This window comes from Coregonus lavaretus (assembly GCF_964263955.1).
Source record: "Coregonus lavaretus genome assembly, contig: HAP1_SCAFFOLD_1161, whole genome shotgun sequence".
NCBI classification, from domain to species: domain Eukaryota; kingdom Metazoa; phylum Chordata; class Actinopteri; order Salmoniformes; family Salmonidae; genus Coregonus; species Coregonus lavaretus.
The window spans coordinates 142,614-154,106 of NW_028159393.1; the positions used below are offsets into that span (position 1 = coordinate 142,614).

At 41.4% G+C, this 11,493-nt stretch overlaps 1 protein-coding gene across 1 annotated transcript; it reads left to right on the forward strand.

Moving 5' to 3' along the window:
- Positions 1-7,085: 7,085 nt before the first annotated feature.
- On the forward strand, positions 7,086-10,624 carry LOC311122929 (uncharacterized protein; the record flags this gene model as incomplete). The annotated part of the gene is made up of 7 exons (XM_084197229.1): positions 7,086-7,273; positions 7,682-7,880; positions 8,022-8,093; positions 8,179-8,255; positions 8,495-8,595; positions 9,604-9,720; positions 10,550-10,624. Coding segments are annotated over exons 1-7 (698 nt in total), but the record flags the coding sequence as incomplete, so codon positions are not given.
- Positions 10,625-11,493: the final 869 nt, after the last annotated feature.

Consider the following 11,493-nt stretch of genomic DNA (forward strand, 5'->3'; position numbering starts at 1 on the left):
ATTTGAGGTTCTTCAAATAGCCACCCTTTGCCTTGATAACAGCTTTGCACACTCTTGGCATTCTCTCAACCAGCTTCATGAGGTAGTCACCTGGAATGCATTTCAATTAACAGGTGTGCCTTCTTAAAAGTTAATTTGTGGAACTTAATGCGTTTGAGCCAATCAGTTGTGTTGTGACAATGTAGGGGGGGTATACAGAAGATAGCCCTATTTGGTAAAATACCAATTCCATATTGTGGCAAGAACAGCTCAAATAATCAAAGAGAAACGACAGTCCGTCATTACTTTAAGACATGAAGGTCAGTCAAAACGGAACATTTCAAGAACTTTGAAAGTTTCTTCAAGTGCAGTCGCAAAAAACATCAAGCACTATGATGAAACTGGCTCTCATGAGGACCGCGACAGGAATGGAAGACCCAGAATTAACTCTGCTGCAGAGGATAAGTTCATTAGAGTTACCAGCCTCAGAAATTGCAGCCCAAATAAATGCTTTGCAGAGTTCAAGTAACAGACGCATCTCAACATCAACTATTCAGAGGGGACTGTGTGAATCAGGCCTTCATGGTCGAATTGCTGCAAAGAAACCATTACTAAAGGACACCAATAAGAAGAAGAGACCTGCTTGGGCCAAGAAACACGAGCAATGGACATTAGACCGGTGGAAATGTGTCCTTTGGTCTGGAGTCCAAATTGGAGATTTTTGGTTCCAACCGCTGTGTCTTTGTGAGATGCAGTGTGGGTGAACGGATGATCTCTGCATGTGTATTTCCCTCTGTAAAGCATGGACGAGGAGTTGTTATGGTGTGGGGGTGCTTTGCTGGTGACACTGTCTGTGATTTATTTAGAATTCAAGGCACACTTAACCAGCATGGCTACAACAGCATTCTGCAGCTATACGCTATCCCATCTGGTTTGGACTTAGTGGGACTATCATTTGTTTTTCAACAGGACAATGACCAAACACACCTCCAGGCTGTGTAAGGGCTATTTTACAAAGAAGGAGAGTGATGGAGTGCTGCATCAGATGACCTGGACTCCAAAATCCCCCGACCTCAACCCAATTGAGATGGTTTGGGATGAGTTGGACCGCAGAGTGAAGGAAAAGCAGCCAACAAGTGCTCAGCATATGTGGGAACTCCTTCAAGACTGTTGGAAAAGCATTCCAGGTGAAGCTGGTTGAGAGAATGCCAAGAGTGTGCAAAGCTGTCATAAAGGCAAAGGGTGGCTATTTGAAGAATCTCACATATAAAATATATTTTGATTTGTTTTTGTAACACTTTTTGGTTACTACATGATTCCATATGTGTTATTTAATCGTTTTGATGTCTTCACTATTATTCTACAATGTAGAAAATAGTAAAAATAAAGAAAAACCCTTGAATGAGTAGGTGTGTCTAAACTTTTGACTGGTACTGTATATATATATATATATATATATATTCCGGTCTCTGACGTCTTATATTTCTTAATATATTTTATTAGAAAAACAAAATCCCACATGATGTGTTTTTTATTTTGTATTGCTAGGTATTACTGCACTGTTGGAGCTAGAAACACAAGCATTTAGCTGCATCTATGATAACATCTGCAAATACACGACCAATAAACTTTGATTTGATTTGATTATGTCCAGGTCTAAAACCGGATTGGTGCACATTAAGAATAGAGTGAGATGTTAAAAAAGTTCTTAGCTGTGAGTTGGCCAGGGATCCTACGTCAGAAGGATCTCCTCCTTTATGTAGGGGGAGGACATGTGCCGCATTCCAGATCTTAGCTAAAACACCAGAAACAATAGTCAAGTTAAAAATATAGGACAATGGTTCTGCAATAAGTGGGGCAGAGAGCTGCAGTAAGACGGGATCAAGTGAATCAGACCATATGGATTTTTTAAACATAAATCTTTAGCAAAGCACTTAGTACATCATAGACATCAAATGCTTGAAATGAAAATAAAGTATGTGAGTCTTTTAGATGATCATTCTCTTCAATCTGTTCTGAGGTGACTAAAGGACTCCCTCTAGTGGAATGACATGCATTTTCAGAGACTATCCTTTCAAACAGGTGGCCAGCTGAAGCAAAATCATTACTAAAAGAACCACAAATTAAAATGTTGTCTAGTATGGGACCAGAGGCTGCCACAACCTGCTAGGGTAACGAGGGGGTGGAGATTTGTTTAAAAGATTTGACCACTTTCCAGAAGTTATCTGGATTTCCAACACTCTCAGATACACAACTCAAGAAATATGTTGATTTTGCTTTTCAACCAGAGTTAGACATCTATTTCTGAAATATCAGAAGGACTGACAATCAGACGTCGAATCAGTCAGTCTAGCCTTTAGCCCAACCTAAATGTCTCAGACAATTCATGCGTAAACCAAGGATTAGATATTTTACCCTGTGAGTGACATGTTAGTGTATCAAGTGCTTAATTTGTAAATCGGGAGGTGCCAGAACAAAAAGTGGGGAGAGGGGGGTGGGGCAGGAGAATTAACGAAGAGACAACTCTAATGATTTTTGGTCAAATTAAGCACTGAGTGTGTCATTGACATAGTGTGGTTCTGTAAGAAAATTGATTTGATTTATGTAGCCTTTTTCCAGATGCTAAAAGCTTTTACATAGTAAGGGGGAAATTCACCTCATCCAAGTAAGATGTTGTGACTGATTGAGTTTACATGGTCTGTCTAAAGTTGTTCCTCTCCCAGTTTAATTAGGCAGATTGAGAAGAGATGCAGGATGGTGAAAAGGGAAGACAAAAAACATTAGCCTTAAATCAACATTAATCCTGATTTTACTTATGCAGGAAAAAAAAAGTAAGGCATGTGATATATCAGAAATGGTGTAATAGAATTACAATTGATAGAATGCATTGTTTGAATGGAATGTTGGCATATTGGTAGTTAATTTGAAAAATTATTGGAATCATTCCTTTAAAACTGTCTGGCTAGCTAGCTAACAAACATACAGAGCAGATAAATCATTATGTTACACAATATCTTATCACAGCACTGCCAAATCATGGTTGACCAACTCCCTGACCAAAATGGCTGACCTTTCTAGTATTCTAATTCCTAATTCAATGATTGACACATTGGTTAAACTAACAGCATGTGTGATGTTTGTGATCATATGACAGATTACCCCAGCAGTCGGATGCATTACTGATGTCTCACATTCTTTATCCCTGTTCCATAGACTGATTTACCCAGTTTTAATCTTCAGACTGGTTCCCATTTAGGGATTTTGATGTGATCTCCTATGGGCATTGTTGTCACTGTATGAACTATTACCACAGTGTTCTCTGTAATCTGTGAGATGTTAGCAGACAGCAGAGAGCAAATGCTATCCTGCCAAGAAATGCAGTCAGAGTGGTTGCTATGCTGTCCTTAAATGATGCAGACAATCATCAATATGGATGTCATACTGTGCCTAGATGACGCAAGCCAGCTGGTGCTCTTTGCTAGCCTACACACAACATGGACGTATAAAAAGATCAATTTGCATGAATTAGGCTGCATTACACTCAATTGTTTCCCAATCACAGCTTGACTGACTGGCCCCTTACTGAAAAAATGTAATCACTGTGGTAGTTTGGGGTATTTCTTTTGAAGTAAGCTGATCCAATAGCCTGGAATCCAAACTGGTTGCTTTACATTTCGATGTTGTTTGACGTGAAACAATGGAGAGCACAGCACAGTGTTCAGTCTGGTTCAGCCAGGCTAAAAATCCAACCCCATTTTCCTCACAGTAAAGCTGTATTGTAGAGCCCTTCAGTTTGCATGCATCTCTGTTTCTATTGGCTCCTTCTTCTTTACACACCTGTGAGATTTTAAACTCACCATGAAAAAGCTATTATTTTGGTCCAGTTCACTGTCGTTCATTGCTTATGTTGATGTTTGAGAGAGCAGAATACTGTATGGCCGAGCTCATGGAATACAGGGACCCCTGGAGGTATTCAGATATATTGCAACCCTCCCTCTTCACTTCAGCACCTTGCACGGAAATCATCAAGCAACTCAAAACATCAGAACAGATCAGGGTAATTGAATGTGAACCATTGTAAAACAGAGTGAGTGAGTGAATGAGAGCGAGAGAGAGAGAAACAAGAGAGAGAGACAAATGAGTCAAACAAACGTCATTATCCCATTCAGGCGTTTCCAGCATCCAGATGACATCCCCTGAGGATTCCAGTGTCCCTCCCCTCTGAGCCCTGCTCTTTCCCCTGGGGAGCCAACATGGCTGCTGCGTGACAGAGGCTCTACCTCAGTGAAGCCATTAGAGCTGCGACTGGGACACCAGTGTTGCAATGCTATGGAAAGTTGGTCCCCAAAGACAACATCAGCATTCAATTGGCTCTGGAGAATGTTGTTCTCCTGTTGGTAGCTGCTCAGCTGGCTACGAACTCCAACCCAGACAGGAAAATTACATTGGCAATGTGTTAGGCTAGGCCACTATTGAAGCCTGAAAACTGTATGCATTGAATGTACAGAGGGAATGCACTAAGACATGTATCCATTTTAATCTCCTATATTTGTTATTAACAGCATGCTATTGTTGAATACTTTCTCTATTCAGTCTTATTGGAGAAGGTTTTGGTCTTTTAAGGACCTAAACTCACAATCATGTTTTTTTAGTTGTCTATATCAAATAATGTTATTTGAAGTTATAAGAATGCATAGAAAGATTTTACACAATGTGACATACTCTGGTGTCTAGTGGCAACACACCTCTCCAAAGCGTGCACATTTCCTAAGCAATTTCACTGCACTTTTATGACTCAAATAAGAGTCTTCAACTATAAGGTACTCTCCTAGCTGTGCCTATGAGGAACTAAAGCAAGCACACTTGTAGTTCTTTCATTTGGAACACAACCCTGCATCCCTGCCATCACACAATTAGGCTAGCCTACTGTTGTTGTTTACTCAATCCAAAAACGGTCCATTATAAATCGCAATCTGGGTCAGGTGGGCATGGTTTGAAAGCTGTTATTTTTGGCAACATGACTAGCTAAGTTATAAAATATTATCTTACAGGGTTAGGCTTTCACAAGGCAATTCAGAGAAACAAGCTAGGTTTCCATCCAATTGATGACAAATGTTCATGCAAATATTCTAGAATCTGCATAAAAAACAATATGTGCTTGATGACGTAGTGCACATAAAATACATTTTGCAGTTAAATTCCCATGAACCAAATAAAAAATACAAGTTAAATGGGTTTCCAATGCATTTTCAACTCTACTGATGGTTTTCTGACACAAAATGTTGCGTTATATAGCACTGGTATTGGCACATGCGTTCTAGCCAAAAGCGCTGCAGGGGTTCCCAAACTTTACCACTCAGGCCCCCCTTCCAGCATTGGGGAACATCCCGCGTCCCCCTGTGCGCATGTGTGCCACGTCTATTTCTATCATCATAAGCACTGTTCAAACTTTTAACACCATTCTTGTTGGTGGAGAGAACATTTCGCAAGTTTAAAGCTTATTTCCTGCAATTCTACACATTTTGTCATAGGGTGCAGAGACAATTTTGCAGTTTTAAAGCTAATTTTATTGCAATTCTATACATTTTGCCTTGTCTAATGTGTATTCATGTGATATAAGAGTGACTCACAAATTACAACAAAATCTATGGGCTAAAAAACTTAGCTAAAAAACGTTAGGTGACATGAGCTAGTTGATCTGAACATTTCTGACAAGTTATAAATAGCGCTCTAATGCCACGTTCACATCCTAGTCGGAACTAGGACACTGACATTTCCGACTTGCTGATTCGTTGAACGCGGCACGTGTATAACTACAACCCGTTTGCTAGTCGGAAATGTCAGAGTTTCCTAGTTCAGACTAGTACGTGAACGCGGCATAAGGTATGCAATGACTGACATGACAAGAGAAAAACTGATGATGCACCACCCAATTTATTAATTTTTGTTGGGGGGGAGGACCCCTCGCGTCCCCCATAGTTTGGGAACCACTGGGCTAGCGCGCAGGTATAGTCTACACATGATGACAGTATTATTATGGACAAAATAACTACATTATTTTTATTTGTCAAACAGGCAGCCAATAATCAATTATCATGTCACCAGAATAAGACCCTCGAAATGTATTGGAAAGGAGCATCAAGCCCTGTGAAGTTCATCATAATTTATTTAATCTGTAGCCTAATAAACGGCATGCTTTCCCGACGAGTCGTAGTGTGCTTTCCCGACGAGTCGTAGTGGGAGGACCACACATCATGTTTACTTCGATATGATGGTTAGCCTATTATATCAATGTTTGCGCATAAAAGCGTTTCCAGTGACATTTCTCGCATAATTATTTTTACCGACACAAAAAGATCCCACCTTGTCTAGCGAATTTTGTTTGTCGACATTTGGAAAGTTTGCCGAAAAATGTACTGTTTCCATCAGGCCTGACATGACATTTTTTATCTGACATATACTTTACTCGCATAAAAAGGTTGAATGGAAACCTGGTTACAGATCGTAATTTTGGTGCACATAGAAATGAGTCATGAGTGCATTTAGGTGCATGTGCCCCAGCGAATTTTCTTCACAATAAACAAACATAGGCTCATTCTGTTCAGAACAACCCAGGGTATGATCCATGTAATCTTGTAACTGTAGTACTGTACATCAAACATAGTGATCATAAATGTTGACTCTGACTCCGAGTTTTATGATTTGGATATGTGAAGTGTACATTTGGAATCATGGGTGTTTGGCTTGCTTGTATGACATCAAAACGGTATTTATTATAATCCTCAACATCTCATCAAAATACATCGTCTTCTTAATTTACAGTATTTCCCTCACTCAGACAAAGAAAAGTAGTCCTAGTCAAAAGTTTAGTACTTTGTACACAATGACTACTTAGCTTGTGACTCTACAAACTTGTTGGATGATTTTTGCAGTTTGTTTTGGTTGTGTTTTGTCCAATAGGAACACATGAATGACCATATCCCCATAGTGCAAGACACTTTGGAAGGCGGTGAACACCGATTTGACAATAATGATCTGCTCAGACGAGCCCCTAATTTTTGCTGCAGTGTCGACTCTGAGCTAAAAGCATTTTTGTCCCATTTCGGCGTCTGTACATTTCCAGGAAGTTCTAGCTAACGCGTTGCATTCATTAAACCCGGTGGATTTACATCCCGTTTTCAGCTAGTAAATAGATAGATCGTTTAAAGAATACTTAATTAAAACGTGACAGTCAAAAATGCGCAGAAGGACAGACGGTCAAGAAGCCACTGGAGATGCTAGGACAGACAAAAAGGTAGCTATCTACTGTACTTCGCTAGGCTGCTAATCTACTAGCTAGCTAGCGAGACAGAAATGTCAACACCACTGCCATCTCCTCTCAGATGTTCTGATCAAACTGACGCAGAGCTGAACTAGCTAAGTACTGTCGCTAGGCATAGCTAGTAGCCTAGCAAATGACTAGTTCGAGTAATATTGTACCTAGCCCTGATATTACTATCTTCCATAAACGTTACACTGACTACATGACTTACATGTGGACGGACACAATGCTTTAGTTAAAGCCATTCCAAGGCTCATTGTAGAGGCATTTTGACTGACACACATGTTTATGTAACTATGGCTTTCTGACAGCTGTAACTGCTAGCTAGGTAGCTTATCCACACTTTGATATAACATGTTGATTATTATTATCCTATGACAGACTGACAGACAGACTGCAGGTTCAGGAGAGACCAGTCAACAACAACAACAACATCATCGACCACAACAAGGGGCTAAAACCAGCAGATGCTGGTCGACTGTTACCTCAGTTGGAAAATGTCTCCTCCTCATCATCCTCATCCCTCCTTTTCTGAACTATGCATCATTGCAAAGAGAGGGCCAACTGTTAATGCCAGAAGGTAGCCTGCTGCAAACATGACATTCACTTTCCTCCCTCAATGTAATACTTTAATGCATACATGAGTACAGAAGGCCAATAAAACCCTTCCATTATGATTAAGATTATCATCATTGATTAATTTGTATCTTGTTTTTTTCAGGTGGTGAAATTATAGATATCGGTTTGGGTCAAAAGATGCATCTGATGTGCAAAGGACAAGGACAACCAGTTGGTAAGTCTGCTAGCTTGCCAGAAATGTCAACACAACTGTCATCTCCTCGCAGATGTAAGCCCTAACTACTCTGTTTCCTGTGTAGTCATACTGGATGCGCCTACTGGTATGTCCTCTGACATCTGGTTCCATGTACAAGAGAACATTGCACTGCTAACCAAGGTAAGGAGAAATACAGTACATCGTCCAGGCAACTCTGTTAATGATTCAACCGTTTTAGAAGGGTTTTATTTTTGCTGGTACATACAAATTGATGGTCTACATTCCCTGACCAGAAGATGATTGTGTATGATATGATTGGAACCAGGACAATTTCGCAATGTTTTTGTGACAACTGCTGATGTGAAAAAGGCTTAAAAAATACATTTGATTGATTGATGTTCCCATTTTCCCACCCACAGGTGTGTACTTATGACAGAGTGGGACTGGGGTTCAGCAAAAGAGTCCTGCAGAATGAAAGTACAGGGACGGAGAAAGTCTGGGGGATGTCAACCACTGGACGGTAAGCATCTTGTTTTTCTCTGTCCTGTCATTTTAAAGTTTTACCTATCACTGCTTGCCCCAGAATACCAAAATGAAGCAGTTATAGGCTACTACTCTATTGTGCAAATTTGCATCCTCTACATCTTGTTTTTCATGCATTGTTAATGTAAAGTGTTACCTAATATTCTACTACTACAGTCAAAGTAATAGGTGTTTGATGCAAGTTATTCTAAAGCACTGATTCTCAACAAGCACACACACCATTCCCTGTCAGATGTAGCATTCCCCTTGGCTCAGTGCCATGTGGGGCCACCTCATGGATTGTCCAATCAGAGACATCTGGGTCCACTGCATTACGCCATTGCCACACCATCTCCCTGCCCTGTCCGTGACTCTCCCCTAATCTCTCTGGCTGACAAAGTAACGTGTTGTTAAGCATTAAATCTGACTGAGTGATGGGTGGATGTCATTGTGGTTGTATGCCGACGGTCAGGTCAGCAGGCCCGGGCTAACAGCAGAGCAGGCAGGCAGGCAGGCAGGCAGGCAGGCAGCCGCCCTCTTCTGATACAAGCAATCAATTACCCAGAATTCAATAAGCTGGCAAGCTGAGGGTTTGATGACTGCATGCCTCTCTTCTCCCTGCTGCTGCAGTGAAACCTCTTCATCCCAGCCCCAGCCTCTTCCCTCCTCTCCTATGTTGATTTTATTAGTGTAAGAAACACAACAGATGGGCGTCTGTGAGGAGCTGTATTTCACCTGATGATGATGCTCCCTCTCTCTCTTTTTCCTTCGGATGATTTTCTGTTGTATCTATCCTGCTTTACAAGGCAAAGTAGCCAGGTGCTTCTTCCACTAGGCTACTTTACATTGGCTGATTTCAAGGGTTTCAATGGCAGTGTTTCTCTTGTTGTGGTGTAGCTGCCATTTTAGGGGTTGATGTGTTTTACTGTAAACGCCCTTTGTGACAGCTGTTGTAAAAATCGCTTTATACATTTGATTCATTGATTGATTGCTTTTCCCCCTACAGAATGGTGGACAACCTCCACCGCCTCATCAAGTTAGCTGGTCTAGCCACGCCTCTCATCCTGGTGGGGTCTGAACTGGGCACGCTCAATGCCAGGTTCTACAGCCACATCCATGACGCGTAAGTCTCCCTGCCCACCTAGAAACGGAATCTCAATGGAAAATATAGGCTAACTTGTTTCTTGTTGCCAAACTTGCCACAAGTCAAAATATAGGCTCACTCCAAAAGTTGGTCGGTATGTTCATATCTCAAAAGTGGTTGTGTAGATTCAGCTTTATGCCTCCATCCCAAATGAATGGGAAAGATTTGCACAGTTTTTGACAAACTTTGGGGATTCTCACTTTCTCTTCCCCCGTTTGAGTTCCATCCTATTCCCTTGCTACACATGATTGACTACAGTAACTCCAATACCTCAAAAGTATCATCACGATCTGTAGCTAGACTCAGCACTGCACCAAACCCAGGGACATCATAATTCTCTACCCCCATCCCCACCAACCCCCATTACTGAGAAACCTAGTGATTAACACGACCAGGGAGGGATCAGCCTCTCACTCCCGGCCCGAGGTGAGAGATTTAGCGTTTCATCAGCGTGATGAGCAGCAGTTAAGAGAGTAAATTAAGCGATGGTGAGAGGATGACACCTGCAGAATAAAATCTATTCCCCCCCTGGATGTGGTGATGGGGTGTGGGCCCATCCATCTGTCTGCCAGTGGGCCTGGAGCAGTCAGACAGACAGACAGGCGGGACAAAGACATCCTTCTCACACTCATTACGGACAGGACAGGTCAGGGAGGGTATAGGGGACGGGTCAGAATGGACACTGGAGGCCCGCTTCATCACTGTTTCTTTCTTTCTCTCTTTTTTTCTCTGTGTGTCCTCTCTCTCTCTCTCTCTCTCTCTCTCTCTCTCTCTCTCTCTCTCCCCCCCCCCCCCCTTCCGTCCTCAGGCAGGTGTCAGACCTTGTCCTTATTGATCCCATTCCAGAGGACATCTTTGAGGAGGACCAGTGGCAGAAGTACTGGTAAGTCACCTCGGTGAGGGGGAGAAGAGGGAGGGAAGGAGAGAAAGAGGGAGAGGAGAGGAGAGAAAGGAGGAGAGGGAGAGGAGAGAAAGGAGGAGAGGGAGAGGAGAGAAAGGAGGAGAGGGAGAGGAGAGGAGAGGAGAGAAAGGAGGAGCAGAGCCAGTTGGTACTACTCAATTACTCAAGCCCTCGACTCCATCCATATTTGCTGTGTGGATAGGATCCACTGTAGTTGATAATCTCTGGTGGACGGGAAGCAGCATTAGCATGATTAATGTGAGGCCAAAGGAACTCATTTGTAGATCCCACTCTCTTTCATCAGGAAGAAATGAGAGAAGAGAATTAGGGTGGGGGAGAGATGACAAAAATTGTAATAAGTCAATTTTTTCCCTATGCATGATTCATGTTAAGCTGTGGATAATGGACATATAAATATAACCCTATTCCTAGTCATTGTTCATAAATTACCATATGGGAAAAAATGATATTATGATAATCAGGCATGACATTAGTGAAACTGTCAGTTATTCATAGTCATCAGTAAATAGCAGTGATTTACATAACAATATGGTAATATGCTGTAAAACAATACAGGTATACACATGAAAAGATGTAAGCTGAAAATTAAAAAATTAGTTTGACCCTACCATTTACAATATGTTTTTTTCTTTGTATCAAATGGAGGGTGGATGCTACACTCTCCCCAAGCATAATATCTTTAATCTTTGAACAACAACATTGTATTCAAAGTTATTATTCATGAACAAACACGTTCCATATGCTTTGCAAAACAAACAAAAAACAGTAGTTATGCAAAATTCTTGTAACTTTTCCAAAAAGTTAGCCTACATTTTCCATAAATGGCGCTT